This window comes from Balaenoptera borealis, assembly GCF_965194805.1.
Source record: "Balaenoptera borealis genome assembly, chromosome: 5".
Classification (NCBI taxonomy): domain Eukaryota; kingdom Metazoa; phylum Chordata; class Mammalia; order Artiodactyla; family Balaenopteridae; genus Balaenoptera; species Balaenoptera borealis.
The window spans coordinates 70,494,774-70,505,036 of NC_138862.1; the positions used below are offsets into that span (position 1 = coordinate 70,494,774).

The window sequence follows — 10,263 nt, forward strand, 5'->3', positions numbered from 1 at the left end:
TCTAAAATCACACTGCTATAATTTGTAATAACTGTAAATGGAAAGTAACCTTTAAAAATTGTATAAAAATTAAAAATTTATTTTTAATATAAAAATAAAATTAGGCTGCTGTTGGGACACATTAAAATTCAGGAAACCCTGTTCTAAGCATGTCCCAAACGCCAAGCACTGGACTAGGGGATGCTAGAGATACAGAGATGAATGACCCAGGCCTTGCTCCCCAGGAGCTCACAGTCTGCCAGGGACCAGGTAGCAGCCAGGAACTCAGGGAACCAGAAGCATAGACTGTGTGCTGATATGAGCCACAGTGCCAGCCTTACTCCCTCTGGCATCTCTCCTCTTTCCACCTATTAATATTTCAGTAAGCTTGGATTTGGCTGGATGAGTCACTTGGCACCAATAGCATTTTGAAAGGAAGGAAGCAATGAAAAAAACGTTAAACAGCTGCAGTTCACAAATGTCAGAGTGTTGTGTCTAGGTCATGGTAATAGGTGCTAGCGGCCCAGACAGTGGCCACAACTTTTCTTGGTTACTGTTTGCACAGTGACCATTCCAGCTCAACATCAACTGCCTGCAGCCCTTAATGTCTCTGAAGCCGGGGGTTTACTGCAAACCATCATCTAAAAACACGATCTCCTTCCAAAACTCATTGACTCATCCTTGCCTGTCATCAATCATATCCAGGCAGCCGCCATGTCCGGCCGATCCTTCCTTCAAGATGCATGAAATGTTTCTCCTAATCCAACCATTCCTGCCTGTACCCTCCTCCAGCCAGGTGAGAGAAACACAATCCCGAATTACATTTTACTCATTGTTTTCCAAGACAACAGAAAATAAAAACATTTCATCATTCTTGTTCGGGGGCAGGGGGTGGGGGTGGGGGGAGTGGTAAGGCACTGGAGTGCCTCTCCCCATGCCCTGAACCACAATCCCCACGTGTGACAAAGTCTTTCCAGTGCTGATTCTAGCAATTAAAGAGTCATCAGTCTAAAGATGTTACCATGAAGTGTAAATACGCCCTAGGAAGGATCTGTATTGTTTATATCTTTACTGCCTTTCTTTTTTTTTTTTTTTTTTTTTTTTACTGCCTTTCTGAACAGCATACATCTGCAAAACACGCGACAACGTCGGCTTTACAGATATGACTTGTTTTTTTAACACACCGATTCAAACACTAGAATACTACGTGGCTTTAAAAAAGAATGTGCATGCTCCCTATTCCCTGCATACTGATACGAAGCTCACTCTGATTTACTTATCGCTAAGTTAACATAAAAGGCAAGGTACAGAACAGTGTGTTTAGTGCTGCGTTTCAATAAAACTGGGGGAGGGAGATTTGTAATAAATGTACAGAACACACTATGGATCCGTAAGAAACCGACAGGAACGGTCTGAGCAGGCAAGGGGGTCGGGGCAATGTCCCAGACTAACAGGCAACAAGAATGGAAGAGAGATCTCTCACCCTACACTTGTTATGCTTTAAAAAAGTATGTGAATATATTACCTATTCAAAAATTTATTTTTAAAAAGACAACTGGGGACTTTTCTGGTGGCACAGTGGTTAAGAATCTGCCTTCCAATGCAGGGGATGTGGATTCGATCCCTGGTCAGGGAGCTAGATCCCACATGCCGCAACTAAGGAGCCCTGGATTTTAGTTTATAATAACATATTGATGTGGTTCATTAATTGTAACAAATATGCCATATGAATGCAAGATGTAAATAACAGGCAAAACTGGAAGTGGGGCATATGGGAACTCTCTATACTACCTTCTCAACTTTTCTGTAACTAAAATTGTTTTACATGTTTAGAAAGTTGAGGTTTTTGTTTTTAAGGTCATTGAAACCATGGTAGGAGTGGCCGGGCGGGGAGGACTCAACTGAGTACCAATCATTGTGTCCGTATCAGGGACCTAAAGGTAAGTGAGACCCGGCAATTCACCACATAGCAGATGAGGCAGCCCCCAGTCTCTCTAACAGACAGAATATGCTATGAGAGCAAGGGAAGGAGAGGCCAACTCTGCTCCACCCGAGGGATGCAGACAAGGCTTCACAGAGGACGGGACATTTGGGCTGGAGTCATGGGTTGAGGAAAGGATATCCTGGCACGAAAGATCCAAGTACTTGTTCTGTCACTTATTGGCTACAAGTCATTTAACCTTTCCTGGCCTCAGCATCTTCCTGCAAACAATTCCAGGGGTGGACTAAATGGCCTCTATCATAGATTCCAGCTCAAAAAATCTTGACACACTCAAATGAGTTCTCTCCCTCGCACGATGAATGTTTCCTCCTAATAAGTTACATGCATAGTCCCTGACCTCAAAGCTAGTTGTAGAAGGAGGCAAGGAGGTGAGGATGGGACACTCCGCCTCCAACACACACACACAGTACCAAGACTCAAGTTCATCCATTCTTTCAACAAGTATGAGTCAGGCACTGTTCTAGGCACAGAGTATACAGTGTCAAAGAGAAGGGACAAAACTCCCTGCCCTCACGGAGCTTACGTCCTGGTGAGGGGCATAATGCTCAGAAGAGAAGATGGACAATAAGCCAGATACGGAAGTACATTAGATGGTGGTAAGTGCCAGGGAGAAAACTCAAAGAAGGCAAGGAGACAGGAAGAATGTGGGGCAGGAGGCTGCAGCTCTGGCTGAGCTGGAGACACTGAGAAAAGGCTGGCGAGGGGGGAGGCGGGGGGTGGGGCGGGGGAGGCAGCCCACCGTGCAGAGATCTGCAGGGAGAGCATTCCAGGCAGAGGGAAGGACTGCAGCTGAGCTCAAAGACAACGAGGCCCTCGGTGCTGGACTGAAGTGCATGAGGGGAAGTGGTGAGAGGCAAGGGGGGCAGGGGGCGTTCATGGAGAGCCTGGCAGGACACTGGCAGGACTTCCGGAAGCCACTAGAGGGTTTGAAGCAGAGCGACACGATCTAACTTGAGTTTTAACAGGATCACTCTGAGCGAGAGTTGAGAATAACTCTCCAAGAGACAAGCAACCATCTTTGAAAAACTCGGGGGGGGGGGGCGGGTGGAAGGGAACTAGCCTGGAGGTGGGGAGGGGCACTCTACAGCCCTGCCTCAACCGTCCGCCACAGGGCAGGTGTCAAGGCCTGTCTGGGAGCAAACTTTTCACCATGTGGCCCAGGAATCAAACCCTGCATTCAATAGAAGCAGCAGCCTCACAAACAAATGGGCACCTATAAATAAAGTGTTCCTTTACATTTATAAAGGCCATTAATCCCATTCCAATTAGAAAGAAAGAGAACACACCACAGCCCTCTGCCCCGGCCAACTGAAAATACCTGTGAAGCGACCCCACCCCATTAACACAGCTGCACACCGCCACGTGAAAGGGGCACTATCATTTAAGTACTGCGTAATCATCCCACACGATGTTAAAACTTCTCAGAATGTTTCCATGAGCTGGCTGGAGGAGAAAAAGTAGTTACCAGGGTAGGCAGGCACAAAGGGCCTTCTGCCAACTACTTAGATATTTTAATTCTCCGTTGCCTCAGTAGCTAAATAAGCATGGAGAACAAGCAGGAGAGGAATACTAATTAGAGCTAATTAGGCCCTGCCCTCTTCTGCCTCAATCCCCTTTATTGAAAGTCCCCCTAATTCAAGGATGATGGCCCTAAAGTGTAAATACCTAGGGTAAACAGCAGCCGACACACCAAACCCCCTGTTTGCATTTCTGAACCTTTGCCTGGTTACCTGAGGAGGGCTGCAAACCCAAGGCCAAATTCCAACAGCCCCAGCATAGACCTCGGAATCATGGGGGGAGGGAGTGCTGCCAACAGGAGCGCAGTAAATAGGATAAAGGGCTCTCCTAGGATTTCGAGCATTCTAACGTGCAGGACATTCACCAGAAGAACATTTGATTTTTTTCCTTTTAATAAACAATGATAGCAAACATGACTCCAGTTCCGCAGCCCGATCAATGCCACACTCTTCCCTCCTTCTTAGTAGAGATCAAGGGCCTCACCCCAGAGAAACCCTTCCCTGGTTATGCGGGAAGACCATATCTTCGGGTCCTGTCTGGAGGCCCTCGGCAAGGGGATAATAAGGAGAGCAGATAACCCTGGGATGGGGGTTGTCAGCCTGCCAGGGACTTGTTTGAAGTGAGCCCCCTTAAATTAGAAGTCTGTTTCCTGCTGGATTAAACACACAGATGAAAGATGTATACAAACTTTGAAAAACAGAAATCACAACGCAAATGGAAAATAATGTATTGAAAGAATTATTTGCAACTGGAAGTATTTAAGGTTTTACTAAAATCAGAATGTCAAACTGTAAGGAAACTAAGAAGTCATCTCCTTCAGCAGTTCCCAAACTTTTGGATTTCACAGATCATTAGGATCATTATGATTTAAAAAGAAAACAAAAAGAGAAGGTAAAATGTATATAGGATTACCAGATTTTTTCTTTTGCTCAAAATGAAAACCTACTCTCTATTATCATTACAAATTATTAAAAGAAGTTTTCCCACCAAAAATAAAAAAGACTTAATTTCAAATTAAAGGACAGTCCTTGGGAAGCAGGGGGCTGTTGGCAATGATATACTCCTGTGTGTGACACAGGATACATCCTTCTCTTTGCCTTTCCCTGGGGACCCAGGAAAACATCAGCAATGGGCACTGGTTGCCAGATGGGTGTTTGGAAACCGGTGATCTACCCCAAGCTCTGGAGTGAAAAAAGAAACCTGCTACAGTAATAAGTTTGAATTAGGCCCTGAAGAAAGTTTTTGTTTGCCCAGACCTCTCCTCTCTCTCAGACAGAAACCTCCACTGCCTTCAGGGAAATGAGACACGGCAGGGGACAGTCCTTCCCTCCCTCGCAGCCAGACATTTGCTTCACGAGAGCAATCAAGAATCTCGGGCTTGAAAGTGAATTGAGCACCCCAACACAATTATCTCCTACGGGAAAGGAGAAAGTTTGGAGCTTCCTGCTTTTGGTGGGGGGAAGGGATGGCGGTAGCTCATCTGCCTGGCAGCCCCCAGCGCCCAACAGAGCATCCGTCCGCTGCGGCCTCCCAACTGCCACATGCAGCCCCCTCCCAACTCCGAAAACTTAAAGCAGGTAACGGAGGGCTCCTCACGCAGCCGCCGGCCCCGGGCAGTATCGCGCGAGTGCAACTGCACACCCCCTGCCCTCCGTTCCAGAATCAATCCTCCAGAATTAAGGGAGTGTGCTGCACGGGGTGTTTGTAAACTCCGGGATAAAGCCAGGCAGAAGGAATCAGATCGGGATGTTCCAGCTGGGGCTTGGTTCCCAGGTGGGGCTGTGGTTTGGGACGCGGGTCTCCCCTCGGGTATGCGAGGGCTTGGGGGAGGAAAGAGGGGGGTACATCTTTAAAGGAAGGCGGCTGGCCTAGGCACGGTGAAACTCTAGGATTCGCTACGAGGGCCTGAACACCCGCGCTTCCAGGAGACTAGCCCCCTCGGGAGTAGCCCTGGCCCCCACGCTTTGACTCCAGCGAAGACTCCGGGTCACGCGCCTCCAGCTGCCCTTCGTCTCCCCGGGACCAGGGTACCGGCGGCATCACTCGGCGCCTCCCAGCAGACAGGCCGCCCCTGGCCGGCCACAAGGGCCGCTTTGTGCCGGGAGTGCAGAGCCCCGATCCCGACGCGGGGCTGGCGGCGGCCCTCCCCGCGCAATGGGCGCGGGCGCTCGCAGGCTGGGTCAGCAGACGGGCAGGGCTGTTTACACAGGAAGGCTCCTCCTCGCCCGGGAGCGGACCGGAGGCCGACGACAGCCCTGCGGGGCTGCCGCGGGCCGCGCGCGGGGTGGCGCCCGCAGTACGGAAGCCCCCCACCGGGCCGTCCCCAGCGGCTCGCCACCTGGGAGTGCCCCGAGGATGCCTCCCACCTTCAGACAACGGCCCGGGGCCCTGCCCCTCCGAGACGCCAAGGGCGGCTCCGTGCGCCACAAAGTTTCTTTGCACCGCCAGCGGCACGGCTTACCTGGGAGCCGGGGCACGAGCGCGCAGAGCCCGAGGAGGCAGGCGTACAGGGGCGCGGGGGCCCGCGGCATGGTGGGGCGCCCGGCTCAGCTGCGGCGCGGGCGGCGGACTCCGCGGGGACGTGCGGCCGGGGCGCGGGGGCGGGGGGCCGGGGGCCGCGGCCTGGCGGGAGGCGGGGGCGGCTGCGCTGGCCCGCGCCCCGCCGCCACCATCCCTCCCGCAGCGCTTGCCGCCGAGTCCCGGGGCCGCCGCTGCGCCGGCTCCCCGGCCGGGACGCCCGGGGTGTCGCCGCTCGGGACGGTCCCGGCGGGCGGCTCTGTGCAGGGAGGACTCCGGCTCCGGGACGCACCGCGGGCTGAGGCTACCCCGCGCGCCGGTACACAGTGCCCGTCGCCTCCGCCCCTTCCCTTTTCTTCCTCCCTCCGGCCCGCGGGGCTCCACTTTCCTCCTCTCCTTACTCCTCCCCTTCTCTCCCCGTCCCGGCCCCCGCCCGGCTGCCACAAGGTCAGTTTACGGCGAGGCGGGGCGGGCCGAGCTCCGCCCCTCCCGGGGACCGGCCGGCACGGGAGGCCGAGGGCATCCAGGTGGAAGTTGCTTCCGGCGCACCTGGCGGCCAGGGCAGGGGTCGAAATCCTGGGGTAGCGTCTGGCCCGGCTTCCCTAGCAGCTGGGGGCTACGGGAAGGGGGAGGGGCACGCTGCACGGGCGAGCCGAGATTATACTTGGGGTTGCTGGATTTAAGGAGAGAGAGCGGGTCCGGGGCGGGGAGCGGGGAATCGTGCCGTGGCAGTCTAGTCCTCCCGAAGCCGCGCTCGCCGGAGGAACGGAGCATCGGCGAGTGTTACCGCGAGGCGACGCGCTCTGTGGGGGAGTGAGGGCACGTGGGGCGTGGAGGCACACACAAAACGCACTTTTCCCTCATTAAAGTTTTGCCCCTTACGCGGATTCGAGACTGGCCAATATGTCACTATTCTGCGTTTTTCTTATCTCAATACGCTGGCGGTTTCCGTGAAGCCGAACAAATAAACTGAAGAACAGATGCTCAGGCTTTCACCTTATCCTTTACACCTGAGCTGGTTCTAAAATTGACTGTAAGGAGCGGGGGTGGGGAGCTTCCCCTAACAGCACGTGCAAAGGACCAGGTGGGCTTGGGCTGGGCCACGATGAGTGGGTTAAGACTGGAATGGTTAGGCAGCAGAAGAGGCAGCCTTCATGTACCAATAGAAGGAAATAATAGTAGGATGCCTAACACGTACAGTACAGAAAGCACACAGCTAGCCAGGCACTGAAATGTAAATACTTACCTTGTTAATTCACGAAATCCTCCCCACAACCCTACTGTTATCCAGCTGAGAAAACTGAGGCACAAAGGGGTTAACTTGCCAGAAGTGACAGAGCTGGATTCATTGTCCAAAAGTTCAGAATGCCTCGACTGAAAACAGAAGCAGTAAGAAGTAAAGAGTAAAGTGATCTGAACTTTGCAGATCAGGAACCAGTTGGTGAGATGGCTCTGAGTGGGCCAGCAGTTCTAACTGCCCAGATTAGGGAGCTGCAGTTTAACTGTGCACTCCCACCCCACACTCTACCAGGGTGGTGCCCTAATGCCAGAGAAAATAAACTTATTCTTGTGGTATCGTGTGCATAGAGGCCAAGCTCCAACTTCCACTTGAAGGACAGTGTTTTATGCTTAAACTCCATGGAAATATCATCGTACTCTAAATATTCCCCATGTTTATTGTGATGTAAGAGTTATGCTTGTCCCCAAACATTTTCCAGTAAAATTTGTGCTGCAGGGGCTGCCCCAGGTTTATCTTGGGTCTTTCTGCCTCAGCAGAATGGCCTTGGGGCTACTTTTATCCAAGCTTGAGAGGCAATGATTATAAATAATGGGCAGCCAGTGAAAGAGTTTGAACTGCGAGGTGTCAGTGCCAAGTGGTGATTTTAAGATTTTTCTGGTAGGGATGTGATGGATGGATTAGATGCAAGGAAAGTTAAGTTGCAGAAACTGGGTAAATATTGCATTGATAAGTACAAAAAAAAATCTTGCATTTATCAAGCATCCTCTAAGTTTAGGCCCTGTGTTGTCTGATCTGTGCATCACCTTCCCCAGCCCAACATGGCGCTTTACTGTTCAGACCCAACACACACCCCTGTTTACCTGGACTGCACCTGGAAAGTGCTGCAACCCAATCTGCCCTCCTCCTGTCCCACCTGGCAGTTTCCAACCTGCCCAGACCTGCCATAAACAGCTGAATCCCAAGTGATGACAACATTCTTCCACATTCCATTATCTCGGAACTAGGTTGGAGATGATAGACGGCTCTTCTAATTCCTCCCAAGCTTTTGTTTTCTGGTTTGTGGCTTTTTCTTGTCCAGTCATCCTTCATTCTTTGTACTAAGCTGGAGAGTGGAAGTGCCTTTTAAATGCTTTGACTTCCTCTGACTGGCAAAGTCAGCGTGCACTGATGGCCTCTGTCGGTGCTTCTCACAGCCGCTGGAACAGTTCCCTTTGTGGCTGCCTCCACAGCATCCCATTTCTGATCATTGCTGAGCTTCTGGGCCCAAAGGAGGCTGCTGGTTGCATTGAGTTTGCATCTCAAGGTTTGAACACAGATAACCCAGAGGAATTTTATGTTTCTTATTCGTTTTAAAATAAGATGAATTCCTCAAGAAGTTAAATATAGAATTACCATATGATCCACAAACTCCATCTCCCAACTCCCAAAAGAATTGAAAGCAGGGCCTCAAACAGATGGTTATATACCCACGTTCATAGTGGCATTATTCACAGTCACCAAAAGATGGAAATAACTCAGAACATCCATCAACAGATGAATGGATAGATAAAATGCAGTATGTACATACAATGGAATATTATCCAGTCTTAAAAAGGAATTAAATACTGACATGTTACAACACATATGAACCTTGAAAACATTATGCTAAGTGAAATAAGCAAGACACAAAAGGACAAATATTGTATGATTCTACTTGTATAAGCAAATTCATAGAGTCAGAAAGGATAAAAGAGGTTACCAGGGGCTGGACAGAGGGGCAAACAGGAAGTTATTAATTAATGGGTACAGAGTTTCAGTTTGGGATAATGGAAAAGTTCTGAAAATGGATCATGGTGATGTTTGCACAACATTGTGAGAATACTTAATGCCACTGACCTGTACACTTAAAAATTATTAAAATGGTAACTTTTGTTATGTGTACTTTACCATAATTTAAAAAAACTTGAAATCGGATTAGTTAAAACTTTTCTATTTCATAATTCAGATTTGCATGCTAATTCACTCCCACGGTGAGTCGCCATATTGTGCAATTCAATCTATAATCCAAGTTAAAAATATTTTACTGAGGGGCTTCCCTGGTGGTGCAGTGGTTGAGAATCTGCCTGCCAATGCAGGGCACACAGGTTCGAGCCCTGGTCTGGGAAGATCCCACATGTCGCGGAGCAACTACGCCTGTGAGCCACAACTACTGAGCCTGCACGTCTGGAGCCCGTGCTCCGCAACAAGAGAGGCCGCGATAGTGAGAGGCCCGCGCACCGCGATGAAGAGTGGCCCCCGCTTGCCCCAACTAGAGAAAGCCCTCGCACAGAAACGAAGACCCAACACAGCCAAAGATAAAAATAATAAATAAATTTAAAAAAGAAAAAGATGTCATCTTTAAAAAAAAAGAAAATTGTCTGTAGAGCTTAGACCCAGAGGAGACTGCTAGAGTCTTTCTCTAAATGCCCCTTTTCCACTCTGGCAAAGCCATTACAATTTGTTTCTCTTTTCCTAGAAGTTATCTCACACCACCTAAAGGGCACAGATGCTTTTCCGGTTATTTAAATAAAAAGTACAATGAATGAAGACAAGTACACAGACACACACAGACACACTCACACATACATACCCCTTTTTAATCATATCTAGAGACTTCTAGCGTAAATACCAGGAAACAAGGAGTGAGTAGGGAATGGGGAAGGAGCACAGAACAGGTATGGTCCATGCAGATGTGGCCTGGGAAGAAATGCCACAGAATGAGGGGGGTGTGATGGGATAGAGGGAAGTGAACACCATAGACGCTGGCAAGAATGGAGATATCTGAAGAGCAGAGGAAGCGGCGGGAACTTGGGAATGCTCTTGGAGGCTGAGCCAGCATTCTGCCTCGGCCACTTGAGTACCACTTTTTTTTAATCCTCCTTTTCACCTACAATCCCCTCTGTGCCAACCCCCACTTTCGTCTTGCCTTTCTCTTCTGCCTTGTCTTAGCTCTATCAGTGGTCCTTCAGACAACGCTGGAGCTAGGAAT

General features: G+C 50.0%; 1 protein-coding gene across 1 annotated transcript in view; it reads right to left on the bottom strand.

Annotated features, from left to right (window-relative positions):
• The window catches only part of ITGB5 (integrin subunit beta 5), a 110,387-nt gene extending 103,958 nt beyond the window's left edge, over positions 1-6,429 (bottom strand). Inside the window, exon 1 of the mRNA XM_082392301.1 lies at positions 5,961-6,429. Coding sequence (XP_082248427.1) covers positions 5,961-6,030 — 70 coding nt within the window. The 5' untranslated portion in view covers positions 6,031-6,429. The remainder of the gene's footprint in view (positions 1-5,960) is intronic.
• Between the last annotated feature and the right edge of the window lie 3,834 nt (positions 6,430-10,263).